The sequence below is a fragment of the Hirundo rustica genome, chromosome 6 (assembly GCF_015227805.2).
Source record: "Hirundo rustica isolate bHirRus1 chromosome 6, bHirRus1.pri.v3, whole genome shotgun sequence".
Taxonomy (NCBI): domain Eukaryota; kingdom Metazoa; phylum Chordata; class Aves; order Passeriformes; family Hirundinidae; genus Hirundo; species Hirundo rustica.
In genome coordinates, this window is record NC_053455.1 from 6,854,803 (window position 1) to 6,872,238 (window position 17,436).

Genomic DNA, 17,436 nt, shown 5'->3' on the forward strand with positions numbered 1-17,436 from the left:
CCTTTTAACTCCCTTGCAAATGAAATTTCTATGCTGCTTGGTTGAGAGCAAATATGTTGAAAACAGATGGTGCAAAAGAATATTCTGTCAAGTCACTTCTGTGATCCATATTTGCACTAATACTGTCGTTGAAGCCATGTGTTTTGAGGAGTGAGTGTTAATAGTGGTCTAAAGCCAAGCATCTTTAATGGTGCATTTTCTTCCGTTTTGCTTCAGTATTGCATTTTCAGGAGAACAAGCAAAAGCTTGTAGCAGACAGGAGCTAGTCTGACTTCTGCACCAAGCACAGCTTGTCAGGCACACATTTGTTGTGCCAGTCACACTCAGCCTTGGGTAGAAAGGCTGAGATGGCTGCTGTTGTGAACAGATTTGGAAAACACTCTCTAACCTTGAAGGCAGATTTGAAGTTACATGCCATTTTTAGGACAGGGTTTTACTTTCAAATTCTTTTTTTTTTTTCCTGAAAAGTCAGGTTGGTGTTTGTGTCGAATAACAATTCAGTTTTTTGGTCAATATCTCATTGAAGGAGCCCTGCTTAGCGAAATTGAAATGTATTTCTTCGCTGTAAGAAATGGAGCTCTTACATTATGCTGAAATGAACACACTGCAAATCTCATGCCCGAGCTGCCTGTGCCTGGCTGTTGTAAAGCATCTAGAGACATCCCTTAGAAGTGACAGGAGCAATTTTTTGTAATGACTGAAGACACAACAAATGGTACTGACACATTTTGTGTGTGGAGCTGTGGCGCTGCAGCATCTGCTCAGGGTCAAACAAGCAAATGGCAATACAGCTGTGAGGAAGCGCTGAAGACACGCTCCCTGACGTGACATATAGGGACCATTAGCAGCTCTGCTCACACATCTGTGGTAGCAAAGGCCAAATAAGAAGAATAGGGTCGCTCAAGGAAACAGGTTTTCCCATTAATAGGAATCTTGAGATGAGATTTGCGAAGCAGCCAGCAACATTGATTGCTTTGAATCCTCAGGTCCACCTGGGGAAGTATTAGAGAAATTTTGGATTCAAGGAGTAGCTCTGCTTATAACTATCAGAAAAGCAGCTTACATTTTGTGTGACTGCAGATGGATGTAAAACTTGTTATGATCTCCTTTTTCAAATTGCTGGGATGTAGCTTCAAAGAAAATGTCCAGCATTGTATAGTACACAGCATAACAGGAGACGTGCATAAAGGAAAAAGCAGGAGTGAGATCTAGTCTGGATGTAGTCTAGATATATTTTAATCTACTTTTTAATTCTTTGTGATCCAACCTTCCATTATTCCTGAAAGGCATCCCATAGGGATAGAGCGCTTGTCTAGCCTGGTTAATTAGGGCAAAATCAACTTAACGTGTCAGTTGGATTGGTCATATAACTTTGTGAAGTTTAGGCTAAAAAAGTGTAACAAAATCATTAGCTTTATTTTTTTTTCCTTCCCTACCATGTGTAGTATGTTATTTTAGGTATGTTTAACTGTTATTTAAGGTACAGTCTTCTGTGAGGACAGCACTTTTGGAAAGAAAAAGAAGGAAAAGAACAATCTCCTTTAAGTTACTAATGGAGAGCTTACTACTTAGTAGTTCTAATTATTATAGAATTCCTATTAATTTATGGCTAGTTGGTTAATAGTGTAAAACCTTGTTAGTGGGGTTTTAGGTAGAAGAGTGTTCAGGGGTGAACATTCACTTTCCTGAATAGTGTTTGGCCTAGAAGATGCCACTGGAAAATAGGTGAGAGTGTAACTTTGTTCTCAGCGCATCTTCCTTGTCAGCGAATTACTTTAAGGAGACTTAATGAAGCTTGAAAAACACAAAGAAAATAGATGAAGAAATGAAAGCAGTATGTTTTCTAATGCCCCCGTCTCCAGGCACTTTCAAATGGTAAAGCTGGTCACAAAGTCAGGAGGCTGAAGTTAAAGGCTTCAAGAATATTTACCCTTATGTATGGATCTTTTCAGATTTATGTATTGCTCTTTAACCTTTACCAGTTTTCAAGCTGATATCCAGATGGGATGACCCCTTCCCTCCCTGCCAAGAAAATGGAAATTGCTATGAAAATGCATGATGACAGGGATTGGCAGGGTTCTTTTATTTTCTTTTTTTCCCTTCCCTCTGTCCCAGATTTTATAATAAAATTTACTCAGATTAAGGTCAGTTTATCTGGGGCCTTTCCTTCAGCACCTCTCTGCTGCAGTTTTCTGATGCAGCACAACTTACAGCAGCTGCAGGATTGCTTTGTGTCCTTGCACAGCCATGGAAAAGTGCCGGTGCAAAGCCTGGAGCTGGACCTGTTATGGCTATATCCAGTGGGGGAATACTTAAGGGAAGGATTTCTCTTGCCAGGCAATCTGCAAAAATTATGGTGAACAGAAGATGCTTGATAGGGAGATGCTTCATTGCACTGCAAGCCATCTTTGAAACCTAAAGTCCCTTTTGGTGTAGCAATGGGGCAGGCAGGAGCTCAGGGCTTGGCTGGCAATGAGCATGGGAGGAATAAAGCAGGATCCTTGCCCTGTCTCCTCCTCCTGTGTTTCCCTCCCATCACTGCATCAGGGGCTGGTCCCAGAGAGGGGTCCAGCCTGCTGCTCGACATTCTGTGAATTGTGGCACACTCAGCATCCAGATTTGCCTTTGGCTGCTTGAGATGAGGCATGTCACCTGCTTGGTAAGAGAAGGGCTTCCTGGCACTGCTTTGGGAGCTGTTGGAGATGGAGCCGTGCTTTGCTGCTGAGCAGGAGTGCGGGATTGCAGCGAGGGGAGTGCGCGGCTGCTCGCGGATGGGTGGCTGCAGCAGGAGCTCTGCAGGGGTTGTGGCACTCTGAAACGGGTTATTTTTTGATTATGGAATGTAAATCTCTTTACCTGTGGGAGGATTCAACCTCGTTTTTCTGTCCCGTGGACAAATCCTTCCCCTGTCTTCCCTGGGATAGCAAACAGACCCCATGTGTGGCACTTCCTCCCACCAAGCCTGCACAGAACTCTGTTTTCCCTTTTCTTTTCATGCTTGCTGAGCTAATTCAAGCACAAGAGAGTGTGTTTTAGCTCTTGGAGTTTGGGACATGTACTTACTCTTTCACTGGTTAATTAACTGCAGGGGTCCTAATTTTTGGCTCCACTTATTAATCTGTGTGTGTGTTAATGTTTATTACTGCAACCCAAAGGATGATAATCTAGGAATGTGGTTGTTAAAGCTGAAGAGAGTTTTTGAAGAGAACTGTATTTGAAGAGAGTTTAGGGATAAAAATGAATTACACTGTCATGCAGCGATGTCTAATCCTTTATGAATGATTTATTTTCAAGTGAAATTGCAAATATGGGGATATGTATGGATAGGTTTTGTTGTGCACCTTGTAATAGGTCGTACTCATTTCTGAGTAAAGCAGTTTTTCTTTTTGGGACCCTCTTAATTTATCCAGAGGTCAAGTAAACAAATAATTCTTACCCAGCTTTTTTTTTTGTTTGTTTTAACTGTATGTCTCATCTATTGGGGCCACTTGCTTATGGCAGCTACACTTTTTTTTCCTTTAACCAGAACAATTTAAAAAGTCCATTAAATGTTTATTACAATTTTACAAGGGTGACTTTTACAAAAGGCTCCCATAGGAGCTGCACAGAAATTGATGGCTGGTTTGTGCTGCCTGGGTGAGGAGCTGCTCCGCAGTTCCCGTAACTGCACGGCTTCGTGGCATGTGACAGGGCTGATGGCACTGGAGAGGCAACTGACACATGACACTGCCTTGAAAAAAATTCAGTCGTGGGTATTTCTGTCTGCTTCACACGCCTAACATAAAAAATAGATTGTATAGCTGCATTAGTGTTCCCTGGTAGGTAAATTCCGATTTGTTAAAGGCGTTATCTGGTGCATGACTGGTTAAAAACTGGCATTAAAATGCCAAAGGAGTGATAGCCCCTGAGGCACCTGTGAGGCCGCTACAGTCAGACCCCTGCTTCACTGTTCATTTTCTTTAAAATGTTAGAAAAGCCACTTGAACGTTTATCTTTGAAGGTATGTTGATAGCTAAATGATGTGACTTGGTACCTTTTAAGAATTTAATCTCAACCTGCCCATGCCCCTGAGTACTAAACATCACTTTGTGGTGGCAGCAAAGACAGTGGTGGTTCAGAGCAGGGCTGCTCCAGCAGCCTGACAACGAGAACAGCAGAAGGGTTTAAGAAAGCCAGGAGGGGAAAGCTTGGTGTGAACACACTTCCTGAGTTAGCAGCATTTATGGTAAACTGGAATTGGCTTTCAAAAAGAAAAGGAGGTTGAAAGGAGTAGTGCAGAAAGTTTCCACTTGCTTCGCTGATGTGGTAGTCATGATTAAGTTAATATTTATGTAATATTTAGATTTGAGAAGACCTATTCCTGCCTGTAGAGGTATTTTCCTCATCTTCATTGGGTTTTGGGTAAACTTCTCCCTCTTGACAAAAAATTCTGAGTTTGTTTTTAATTGCTTAACACCATGTTGCTGAACATAAATGCTGGAAATAACTCTATTCCCTGCTTTCCTGTCTGCAGAACATGAAACTGTTTCTGGGTAGAAGGGACTATACAAAGGGCTTGGAGGTTAATTGCTCACTCTCTCCCTGGATTGGCAAGTACTTAATTGTTCTTCTGATGGTTCCAAGCATTTAAAGAATGTACTTGCTTGGTGTATTAGTTCATACCAGCAGTGCTGTCTTGAAGGAGCTCTCCTGGCTATTCCTGCTTCCCATCCTTTGTTCACTTTGCTGCACTGTCAGGGGGTGCAGAAATGATTATTTTGAATGACACTGAAATAAGGAAGGTGCTGTGGCTGTCCGTGGGCATTGGGGCTGGAGTGAGCCCAACACAACCTTTGTCCCAGCACACATGATGGATACACTGTGTTGTGAACAGCAGCTCTCTTGATGTGCTCCTGATGAGCTCCCTGTGCACTGCTGTAGATGTTGCCTCAGCTGACCTCAGTGGTGAAACGAAAATACAAAAAAAAATCGTAACACAAGAGGTAATTCCTCCCAGTGAAGCAGAGATGAGAAGATGACAGGCTTGTGCTCATTAAAGTGATTGCTTGAATTTTTTATTTTTTTTTTTTAAAGAACCCATACAGTTCTAAATTGTTCGCTGGCATTGATACACAAGTCATGATAGAAGAAATCCTCTTTGCTGTTTGGTGACAGCGTTTGATGAGTGTGGATGGACAGGCTACGTCTGTTCTGTCATGATTTGCTTCCCCCAGCTCTCTGCTGGAGGAGGAGATGGTGCTTTCCTTGGAGCTGCCATTCCCCCACCTCAGGAGGGGAGGCATGAAGGGCAGAAGAGGAGAGTAGACTGATTTTAAGTCTTGTTTTTTCTGCATCACGTTTAAGGAAAGCTGACAGTAAAACAGTGGCTGGCAGTGCTGCTGCTCTCCTCTCCCTCCTGGGAGAATTCAGCACTCACATGGTCCCTGCCTGTGTCTCTGTGCTCCTAATGATCAGCCTGGTTCGTAGCACTTGTTGGTGGCTCATTACTGAATAAAACAGTCATTGTCCAGCAGTGTGTATTGATTTTTGGCTATCCTATGTGACAAATTACTTGTATGGGTTATTCCTCCCTAAAGAGTTGTTAACACAGGGTGAAATGTGATAGATTTTGGGTATTTTCAGATTACCAGGTTCTTACTCTGTCCTCTCAGATCCACTTTTTTTAGCTTAGTGAGTTTTGACCCAAAGTAAAGAGAATGATCAGAGCTTGGCGTTTTTTATAGCTTTTTTTTATTCTAGTCAGTAACATTTGAAAACTAGGGCAAGAGAAAACCAAGGTCAGTTAGAGTCCTACAAAAAGACCTAACAAAGAACCCATTCACCCCGGTAAAAATAAAAATCTGTATTAATTAACCACGTGGTAGAGATAAGAATTGGAGAGCTTGATTAAATCATTAGTGCCTCTGAGCAGCAGCATCGGAGGGTTCCCTGGGAGGGAAAACACACTCAGCCTGAAAATTGCAATACAACCGCCTGCCGTGGTGCCAGGAGCACATCTGCACTGAGCGTGTGTGGCGTGGAAACCCTGACTGCTGCACTGCGAGCTGGGGGAATACTGGCAAGCGTGGAGTTCTGTTGTTAATTCAGGAGGAGATTCTATTATTACTATTTGTTTGGGTAGGAAAAAAAGGCACATTGAGCCGAGGCAGCAGCTGCTTGGAAGGCAGCCCGGTGGGTTGCGTTAGGCAGCTTGTGAAGGGTTTAAGGTGCTCTTACGTGTGTGCGGTGGAATAACCACCTTGTACTTTCATCAGGTGAGACATTTGTCTGAGAGCTGCCCACGTGAATCGACACTTGCAGAATCTGGCCCCTATTGCGTAATGAAGCATTTTAATATAGATGTCAACCAGAACAAGGCCAAATGTCTCGTCCTAACCGTCTGTAACCAAGCCCAAATGCAAGTTCTTCAAATCAGCAGCAGTAGTGTGTGTGTGTTTGGCAAGAGCTGCAGCTGCAGGAGTCACTGGCGTCAGGCAGAGTAGTCAATATTTGCTCTCCATCCCTTTTCAAGTGCCAGCAATGCCAGCCTTGCCTGCCCGATAAAACTGAGCGCAGACTCAATAATTGCTCGTTGGGTAATTGGAATGGCTCCCATGTGGTGTTCAGCCGAAGGGTGTGGTTGGCTCCTGTGCTAACATGAAGCCAGTATCTCCACGCTATTTTTGTCCTCTTCGTAAGCATTGCAGCGTTGTTTGGTTTGTGTGCACTTAGTTTTCTGTTTTCCAAACAAAACCCAATTTTGTCTTGTCATTTTTGTCCGTTAAGATTGCCCTTATCTTACCGTTTGAGGGCAGCCTTTGTGATGCTTAGAAAGAATCCTAAAACAATCCAGCAAGCAGGGGAAACCTCCTGCTTCATGCTCCGACAGGATGGTGGTGCTGCAGATGAGTGGAGGGCTGTTGAGAGATGCCCTCACTACAGGATGCAAAGCTGGGCTCAACACAGGTCACGTGAATGTTTTTGTTGCTGCTCACCCACCCAGTGAGGCAGAAGGCAGCCTGTGGGGTGAGGAGCAGGAGCCTGGGTTATCCTCAAGTGAATTTCGGTGTTTCGTGAGCTGATGAAGCTCCACAGAAACTCCTTTGGTCTGTCTTAGATTATGAAAAGACCCCATGACTGGGGTTTGTGGTTGCAAATTCCCAGAGTGTAGTAAAGTGTGGGACATTTTCCTGTGAGTGACATTTTCACTAACATGGGCAGAACAGTCAACGTTTTTTTTCCCCCAAGGGCTCGCTATTTTTGGTATATCCTTCATCCTACTCAGCCTACCAAAATCCACATATCTATTGCTGAGAAGTCTTGCACTTGCTTTACAATGTCAAGCTTGCTTTCAATTAATCTTTTGAGCAAGAACTTGCTTTCAGAGGCAGAAGAGATGGTCTGTTCCCATCCTGTCTTCCAGATTTGTTTCTCCATGGAAGCCTTTTCTGGGAAGCCAGCCCCTATGCTTGCCATCAAGGCTGCTATGGAAAAGGAGATAAAAAGGAGTTTGTGTTCAGGCTGGCTCTCACGAGCCTTTGGGATGGCTGCTGGTGGCAGATGTGACTCCATCATCTCAGGGGCCAGCACCTCTGTCACCTGAGACCAGTGTTCAGACTTCCAGCCCTTAGGGATGTGTGAGTTTTGTGGTGTGTCTTGTAGTGTTTTTTAGGAGGGAGCATGGGCTGGGAAGTCAGGTAACACAGCTCTGACAGGGCTGGGTCTGGGGAGCTGCTTTGGTCTGACTCTGCTGTTCACCCTCTGCTTCACCTTCTGGGGCAACTGGACTTCTCTCCATCTCTGCTGCCCACAGGCAGGTGTGAGAAACCATTCAGATACTCTGGTTTTTGAAACATGGGCTTGAGCAGCTCCCTGTCTCCCTGCACAGCCGCTGGTTGGTAGCTGCTGGCTGCGTGGCACCACGAAGGCTCTGGGAGCAGAGCTGCATCTCGGTGTCACTGGGTCATGCTTTGAGCCCCACTTCACTGGTTGTTGCTGCAGCACAAGTTCAAGCACTTCCATCTTCCTCTTGCCTGTATTAACGCCCTGTGTGCTCCTTTTTGGCTGGATTTATAATTTGTACATCCCAGGGAGGGCCCAGCAGTGGGATGCTGGTAGAGGCTGTGTTTCCCCATGACAGCCTCATATCTCTTTCCAGCCCTTCAGTTAGCCAAGTTTGCTCGTTGTGTGGCTTCGCCTACAGATGTGCATTGATCACCTAACTCCACCCTGCATCCAGCTTGATGGATTTTAGCTTTTCCCAGGTTCCAAGATGTATCTTGTACTGATGATAGCCCTGATGAGAGTCCTTGAAGGAACGTGGTTGGGGGTTAGATTTGTTTCTTTTTTTACTTATAGATTTTCTTCCCATGAGTTGCTAAGAGACTAACTGCGGGGTACTTGCAGGTGCTCGACCAAAACAAAGAGGTGGCCAAAAGTCGGGAGTGTGGCATTGGGCTACACTTTCTTTTTCTCTGGGAATTTCCCTCGGAGGAGGAAGATACCTCGAGTCGCCCCTCGAGGTTCATGGTTCTGTTTTGTTGTTAATGCTGTAGTTGTTGTTTGTTTGTGTTATTCCTATCCCTATATCTTTGCCTGAGAGCCCACTTAATTTTCAAAATTCTAATAATTCGGGGGCAGGGGGACTTTGAATTTTCGGTTCCAAGCGAGGCTCTGCCTTCCCCTAGCAGACATCTGCCTTTCAAACTAAGACAAACATTTAGGAACGGACAGAGCTATTGCAGACGTATTTCTCTGTAGAATTACGGGCACACACTGCTCTTTGTATTTGCAGCCCTTCTGAGAAAACCTTCCTTAGTTATTCTCCGCGTCCTGTAGGTTATGTTTGATGGTTGTAGAGGTCTTTGCAGTACCCACTCGGCAAGCAAGAAAATGTCAGCTATAAAACAAGAGTTGAGAAAAACTGATATTAAGTAGTAACTTAATATCTGGAAGAACGGTCCTTAGGTTTGAGGTGGATGCCATGTGTCTTTTTTGAGAAAGAGGAATTAAACCTGGTAAATTTTTTCCATTAACTTTATCTTCTTTTTTCTTTTTATTTCCCAGTTCAGCGAGAGTTTACACAGAAGAAAACCTTCACTAGCTGGATAAATTCAATATTGGCAAAGGTAAATGGGGGTTCTTTAGGAAAGACATGCCTTTTGCCTTTTTTGGATTCAGATATGCTGGTTAGAGATTAAATTTTTTAGGAACAAACAAAATTAGTGCAAGTTTTTTAGGCACTGGATGGGAAAAGTAGCCCCGAGAAGTATTTGTTTAATAAGTGCAACAGCCCTGTATTGGGGCATGTCCAAGGACATTTGGATGAGGTGGTTTGTGTGCAGATGTCACTCTTCCTTACTCATGTGGTAAAACTTGTGGTGGATTGAGGCACATGTCTCAGGGTTTTACGAGTTTCTGAGTTTACAGTTGGTTTTACTGGGATTAGGTAAGTGTTACTCTATTATGCAATCCAAGAACATGAGTTTAATGAGATGACCTGAGTGGCTGGTAAGTATTAAGACAAACCACATAGTAGTAGAGGAGCTCTTTGAGCTCTCAGAAAACAGATCCTGCAGCATCTGCTGGGGCTCTGACTTGCTCAGGTTAAAAAAATAAATAAATAAATTGTTTTGGTCCTTCCTGCTGAGCTCATGATAAGTTTGTGTTGTGTGGGTGAAAAGAAGTTTAGTTATGCAGCTCTGTACTCAAATTTGTACTTAATATTGATTGAGATCTCAAAATATGAGTTAACTGCCTTGTTTAGCTTTCCCTTTCTCAAGTTTTTTTTTTTTTTTTCTTTTGCCCCACACCTCCTTGAAAAATGTGAGTACTTGAAAAGTGGGGCATAAAATTACCCTTATAAAACACAGATGCAGGACAAGGAGGAGGGAATAAGACACGAACATAAAAATGGGTTAGAAGAAACAGGATGTGGCTGTTTAGATGCAGGATTTTTATTGCAGCTTAATGAAAAAATTAAAGCATGCTAGACATTATTTAACAGCAGAGTAGTCTGTGATGTTTTGTAGTGTGTTGAATTGAAAATGACAAAAGATTGAAATTTATCTTGCAGCATACCCCTCCTTACGTTGTCTCAGACCTGTATACAGACATACAGCAAGGACATTTGCTTCTGGATCTGTTGGAAGTGCTTTCAGGTCAACATCTGGTAAGACAGAGTAATAAAAATATTACCTCAATCCTTTGTCAAGTCCAGCAAAGATTTCTGGATATGCTTAAGTGCAACCATATGAATCATCCCTCTGGGGTCATAGAGTTAGTTTCAAGTAACTTATTTTTATACCATTGACTCTGAAACACGCTGAAGTAAGTTGATCCAAAGTAATTTATGAATTGTTGCCGGACTTCCCTTATCAAAATATAGAATAAAATTAATTTTTACAGTTGAAGATACAACCTGGTTTTTTTTTTTTTTTGGTTTGCAGCCACGGGAAAAAGGATTTAATACCTTCCAGTGTAGAAGTAATATAGAAAATGCTTTGACATTTTTAAAGAGCAGATCAGTGAGTATTAACTTCAAAATTCACAACTAAAGCCAGTTTAGCTGGTGGAACATTTTCTTTGTTAACAATGATCCCTTTTTTTCCCTCCTTAGCTGAAGCTCATAAATATTCATGTAGCTGACATTATTGAAGGAAAACCTTCCATTGTGCTTGGCCTAATCTGGACCATTATATTTCATTTTCATGTAAGTATTTCAGCGATGTAAGAGAGTTTTAGTAGAGGGGAAAAACACAAAAATGTGTTGACTTAGAGATTGCTAAATAAGATGGATTAATAGTAAACAAAAGACTATTTTCTGACATGTGGAAATGACAGCTCCAGGAGGAGATGCACTAATGAAGGGGTGGCAGTGATGAACAGTATCTAGCTGCAAATGGTAGGAAGGAAAGATACTGCGATTTTTTTAAAAGTAACCACTTAAAAAATAGGTTAAACTTAGCTTGTCTAAGGTCTGTCATGATACAGCTCCAGAAAGAGCAGATAGCGTGAAGTGGCTCATCCATCTCTCTCAGAGGCAGCTCCACTCCTCAGTGCTGACTGTGCTTACAATGTACAATTCTCATTTTTTTTCAGTACTGCTGCCTGAAATAACATGAAGGCTGTCATAGTCATGTTTCTTACACAATGAGAGTGTGCATCTTGCATGACATGAGGTTATGGGGAGGTGTGAAAGCATAGGGCCTTGAGTTAAACATCACGTAGGGCTGCAGAGGATGCTGGAGCCAAGCTGCTTCAAGGGAGAACCCAGCAGTGAAATAATGTAGGTGCATTAACTAATGACTGGGGCTCAGGAAAGTACCAAGAAACAATGTTTCTAGCAGTATTTAGCCCATATTTTTCATGGTAGATGTACTTTGATGCCAAAGAGTCTTGTGCTGCTCATGGCCTATGCAATTACCTTTTTATGTAAACCAAGCTTCTCTAACCAGATAGAGATCTCTGAGGTCTCTCAAGTTAGGTTTTCCTGCACTCTGAGTGAGCAGGCAAACTCTGACTATGCCTAGTACATGTCAGTTTTGACAGCAGAAAACACAACTGCCATGGGTTAGAGTACAAATTGAGTGAGAATGTCCCTTGATGTCATTGCTGATATCCACAGCATAATCCAGAAGTCTTTGGGTAAATACATCCTGCCAAAAAATTGCCTAAAGATGGGAATTCAGCATGGGAAGTTCATATTGTGCAGATTAAAAAGCCTGGTTTGATTTTGGGGGGCAGGGAAGCTACTGTTACTGCTGTGATTGAGTCCTGTCTAATTCTCTGTCTGTGGTGTTCCACTGTTGATTCCTTGGTAATCTTTCATTGAAACCTCATGAAGTCTCCCATCTTCTCTGACAGATTGAAGAACTGGCCAGGACACTTGCCTGTACCTACAGTCAGCCTCCACCTGCTTGTTCAAGTGCCGTTGACTCCTCTCCAAAGGCAAGCAGATCAGCTAAAAAAAGTGCTAAAATTAAGGAACGGTGGAAGATGTCTGCTACAAAGGCTCTTCTGTTGTGGGCAAAAGAACAGTGTTCGCTGTAAGTTCCATCCAAGACTCAGAATTAGCATGCTACACTCTGTATTACTGCTTTCCTCTAAATGTGGTGATATTTCCCCCTGTTTTTAAAGATTACTTAGTGGCAATTTAGCAGAAAATCCTTTAACTTTCGCTTGTGGTTACCAGTACTTTTAGCATCGATCAGGCCCCAAGTGTTTTGACATGAGCCCTTTAAATATAATAAAGCGAAGCTCTTCTTACTAATTAAACATAACAGTGTAATCTGAGTTGTTTGGCTTTTCTTTTTTAGGGGCTCCTGTGTGATAAGTCTAGTGGAATGTTTGCACGATTTACTTCTTTAATCCTCCTGGTTGTCACTGATTCACAAAGTTTCAAGGGGTTTTTTTAATATGTTTTGATGGAAAACGTAGGATTTCTATGATTCCCACAACTCATGCTTTTCTGTCAAAACACTGCATGATCCCAAAGAAGCATGCTAATCCTGGTGGTCCTAGTCCCTAATTCTATCAAGATGTTTCCTTATGCTTGATGTACGGATAGCACTGCTGCTTTCAGGGGGCTGTTCAAAGCACACAATCTAGAGCAGATAAAGATATTTACATTTTCTTCAAGGGCTGCTGCTTCGCTCCAGGATCTTTCAAATTACAGTAATGTCAGCTCTTTTTCCACAGCTCTTTGAGTTGTTCTGTGTTTTAATAAAATCCTACTAATATTCCATGTTATTAGTGGTGGGAGATAAAGGCCTTCATCAGCACATCAGACACTTTCTGCCAGTTGAATGGCACTGAGGTTTGCCTTCTAGCTGTATTTTATCAGAAGATTAATTGGCACATCAAAACCAGCTCTTTGTCCATGTAATCTTCCTCTTTCATTTGCCTGTTTTTCAGCAATATTGCAGTCTGGTTTGCAGTATCATTTCTGAGCTGTCATTATGTTGAAATATTTTGTTACCAGTGAATCCTGTAGTTTTTGGTAAAGAAACAAATCTTGTGAGACTTGGCCCGTTGTTTTGTGACTAAATTTGATTGCCTGAAACCCCACATCTTTTCCATGCTGTAACATACTCATAACATCCAGCCTGGTTTTGGAAAGTTGTCCCAGGATTCACTGCAGCCTGCAATGGCTGGGCACTTCACAGCACTGCTCTGGCTGTGAACATTAATAAAAGATGATTTAAAGACACTAAGCTAATTAAGAGAAAAACAAATACTTTTTCCTGCGCTAAAGCATTGCTTTTAAGATTTGGATTTTCTAAAATGCCGGTTTTTGGTATCCTTACAGACAAACACATGTTCTGCTGTGCATTTCTTGTTGCTTTTCCAACCCATGGAATGCATAATTGTTGAGCACAGAGGTAATATTTAGAAAGGATTTGGATCAGCAAGGCTTTATCTTCAGAATGCAGTAGAAGACAAAAAGAAATAGTCATCTTGTAAAAATAGTGTAAAAACAAGTAGTTGTTGCGCTTGGCTGTGTTGTTGTCTGACTTGTGCAGAAATTCAAAGGCAAGGTGCTTTTGGATTTGGTTCATACTCCATTTTACTGAATTTATATTCTATTTCTAAATTTGTACTTAAATCCTGTTTCTTCAGATGTCCTGACATGTTGTTTCCACTCATTTCTGGGCTAGGCATGGCTCTGTCAGTGTCACTGATTTCAAGTCCAGCTGGCGAAGCGGACTGGCTTTTTTAGCCATCATCCAAACCTTGAGGCCAGGTCTGGTTGATCTGGAGAAGGCAAAAGCCAGAAGCAATAAAGAAAACCTGAAAGAGGCTTTCAGAATTGCAGAACTGGAGCTGAATATCCCACGGCTTCTGGAGCCTGAAGGTAAATGATCAGTTTTTTAAAAATCTTTGTTGTTAGGAGTGCTTAAGTTTTAAATGGAACAGTGACATTTGCTGTAATGCTCAAACCTGAGGTTCTTTATTTTATAACATCAGCTGTACTTAGGGACTGTAGGATTTTTGAACTGGCAGCAATTGCAGGAGCAATATGTAGAAGAAAGGATGTGAAACTTTTCCTCTTCATGGGAGAAACTTTTTCATTACTTAATCATGTTCTATTAAAATATTCCCAAGGGAAAAAAAAAGTTAACTACATATTAATTTCTGTCAATGGCATGTTAAGTGAGCTGTTGCAAAATAAACATGTTTCTGGTGATGTGTTTTAATAACTGCAGCATAGTGTTTAATTATGTGATCAGGCCTAGAAGGCTGCATAATTATGTAAATGGTGTATTGGCTCTTGTAGATGTTGACGTTGTGAATCCGGATGAAAAATCAATCATGACTTACGTGGCTCAGTTTTTGCAATACTCCAAGAATTTGCCTGAGTCTGAAGAAGACATGCAGGTATGTTGTGTGGGTTATCACTGAGGCATTTTCAAATGAATTTGCTTTCTTTGCCCAGTTTATATCTGAGTCAGTAACACAAGTAGATCCTCTGATTCTGCTACTGACAGGACTGAATTGGCTTGGACCTTCTGATGCTCCTGTGTGGTAGAAAAAAACTCCATGTTACAGATTTTTGATTGATCCTGCAGGTAGAATTGCTGTGCAGGTTGTTTTGTTTTCATTTAACTGTTACAGAGGACACTTGCAAGCTTTGGTGTCTTCATGTATGCTCTGAAATCTGTGTAAACATTGGAGGAAAGGCAGACGGATTTGCAGATGCTTTAAATTTATTAGCTGACATGTGAAGTGGACAGAAGTTACCTCTGACAGATACCACTGACCAGAAACACACATTTTCTATTCTCCATATTCTCTTAGGAGAGTTTAATTGGTTATTCACATATCTCCATACTGATAGTCTCCTTTCAGTAGAACTGCAGTCAGGTCTTTTTTTGATGTCTTCTCTATCCAGGTGCCAGGTTTAAAACTTTATCCCTGCAATGTAATAGTGCCTGACTCAAAATTCATCAGGGTCCCCAGAAATTATTATTTGTTTTTCAATAGCTTTCAATGGACTTTATCATCTGCTCAATGAGTGTTGTTTTATGGCACAAAGTAAATTAAAAACAATGCTTGCAAAATGGAAAAATGAAAATTTCTGCTCCAATTACCAGGAGAAAGTAAGAGAGGCCATGGGCTGGTTGGCTGCGCAGGAGAAGAAGTTAGCAAAGCTGCTGGTGGAAACAGAGAATGAAACATATTACCAGAAGTACAAAGTAAGTTGCATTTCATGTTTAGAAGCTTTTGTGAAAAGAATCAGTTTCTCTGAGTATTTTTAATATTTTTCATCTTCATTGTCTAAACTGGAGTGTTAAATAAGCTTTTAAAGAAAACTTGGAAATCTGAAGATGAAGTTGTTAAATGCCCTCATATAATTGAAGGAAAGGTAGGCTAAAATTCTCACTGTTATGAAAAAGAGATATGCTATTTCATTTTGAGAAGAGTTTTTGGGAAGAGTAGAGTAATGTCTTAGACAACTAATGCAGTTGAAGACTTGGACAAGATTCAAGCACATAGGCCCTTCACAGACTTACTTTTGCTATTTCTGTGCTAATTGCAACAGTAGGGTTTACTCAGCTAATGTTGTAGAGGAGTAGTTGAATTGCTGGCTATGGGTTGTGCTGAAGTAAAATTTCCTTTGGCTTATATTGTAGCCAGAGTTTGTAATAAAGTGGCCCATGGGGAACTGTGAGAGGAGGAATTTTCCCTTTCTCCTGCTGGGAGAGGAGGGCTGTGTTCTGCCTGCACTGACATTATGTTAAATACAGACTTAGGGAATGGCACCTATAATTTCAGACCCAAATACTGCCTGGAGTCAGGAATGCCTCTTGCTGTCTTGCCTTTGCATGCATCACACCCTTTGAAGTTAATGGAACTCATACCAGTGTGTTCAAAGGCAGGACCTGGCTCCCTGAGCTTCCATCTCTCGTCTTCTGTGAATTACTCTTCTATTTTATCCCTAGGAAATGATGTCATTTATGGAAACGTTTAACCAAGAGAAAATCCCCTTTCTGCCTGTGTTGACATCAAAAAGAGGTGAAGCTGAGCTGAGTGAAGGCCAGCAGCAGATGAGGGAAGAGTGGGATAAAGTGATCTCTCAGGTCAGAGGCGTTTCTCACTCACCCCATTACCAGCATGAGCATGTGGGATGGATGAAAAAGCATAAGTCTACCCCAGGAGCTCACGCTGAGAAAAGTGGGGAGATGATGCTTTATTTGGAATGATAAAAGAGGTTTGACTTTGCGCCTGAAGTCCAGACAGTCTGAGTGGCATTCAGTGCCCAAGAGGAGGCAGAAGGTGACTGTGTGTTACTTCTGCCTCCTGACCCTCAAGACTGAAACATCCCTGGAAAATGCCCTGCACCTGGTTATCTTGGTTATCTCTTCTGATCAAAGTTTTTGGCCTATTTATGCTTAAAAGATTATTTTGGGACATAATTATGGCTCAGAGCACAGGCAGTGATCTACTGGGGCCTGGCTGGTCAGTGCTTTGCAGAGAGGTTGGCTGTGTTGGTTCAAACTGGGATGTGTGGGGCCATGCTAGGAATTGCTGGTTTTGGAAAAGGTGTTCCCCTATCAGCCCCATGACAGAAAGCTGCTCATCTCTGTTTCCCTCCCTATTTTTGCAACTAGTTCACTATAAATTTTCCTGTTGCTGGCCCTTGGGATGGTCACCAGCAAAGGACAGGAATGCCAAATTCTCTGTGGTGTTGCAGAGGTTACGGGCTGGGAGCAAACCTGGATTTCATGTAAACAAGGTTGATTTTAGTTGAATTCACTGGAAGCTCTTTTTTTTTTTTTGAACAGTGACAGGCATGAGGGAGTGGGCTCCTGGGATGTCTTGAGGACCAGCTTATACAGCTTCTGTCAGCATCTTGGAGATGGGGAAGAAAATTATAGTGAGAGATTTAATCCCCTTGTTTTCCTTTTAAAGATTAACGAGTGGAAAGCGAAGCTGGACCAGATGTTGCCCTCCCCTCTGGATAGCATTGAGGCTTGGCTCCAGGAGGTGGAACGTCTGCAGGCAGAAGATTTGCCTGATTTGCAGGACCCGTTCAAAGCAATGTCTGTCTTCAGAGAAATAATTGTAATATTTAAGGTATGCTGATCACAAAGGAAATTCTGCTTCAGTTTGACCCGGCAAAGTACTTGTTATGGAATTGCTGTTTGACATTTTGGGAAGTGGTGTGCATATGTTTGTCTTCTGAAGATGAAAAGCTCTTCTGAGCATACCTTTGAAGAATTATGAGTTTAATTAAATAACTGCATGGGTCCATAAGGCAGGTTTCAGATTTCACTGGGGTGAGATTAAATTTGAGTACTGCCTGAATGAGTAAATTATGCTGTTCTTTTTTATGTGGTTCCTGCAACTTGTTTGTGTGTTAAGTAGTAACACAGGGTAATTGCATCTTGATCTTTAAATCTATGCTTAATGCATACCTATTCAGAAAAGCACTTGAGCTTAAGGTTACATTCC

General features: G+C 41.9%; 1 protein-coding gene across 4 annotated transcripts in view; it reads left to right on the forward strand.

The window, feature by feature from the left end:
- SYNE2 (spectrin repeat containing nuclear envelope protein 2) overlaps positions 1–17,436 on the forward strand; it is a 179,606-nt gene that overhangs the window by 22,280 nt on the left and 139,890 nt on the right. For all 4 annotated transcript variants that reach the window (XM_040067028.2, XM_040067029.2, XM_040067027.2 and 1 more), the window contains exons 3-12: positions 9,046–9,107; positions 10,055–10,150; positions 10,428–10,505; positions 10,598–10,690; positions 11,845–12,026; positions 13,638–13,834; positions 14,258–14,358; positions 15,075–15,176; positions 15,924–16,061; positions 16,894–17,058. In XM_040067028.2, the coding sequence (XP_039922962.1) occupies positions 9,046–9,107; positions 10,055–10,150; positions 10,428–10,505; positions 10,598–10,690; positions 11,845–12,026; positions 13,638–13,834; positions 14,258–14,358; positions 15,075–15,176; positions 15,924–16,061; positions 16,894–17,058 (1,214 nt within the window). The remainder of the gene's footprint in view (positions 1–9,045; positions 9,108–10,054; positions 10,151–10,427; positions 10,506–10,597; positions 10,691–11,844; positions 12,027–13,637; positions 13,835–14,257; positions 14,359–15,074; positions 15,177–15,923; positions 16,062–16,893; positions 17,059–17,436) is intronic.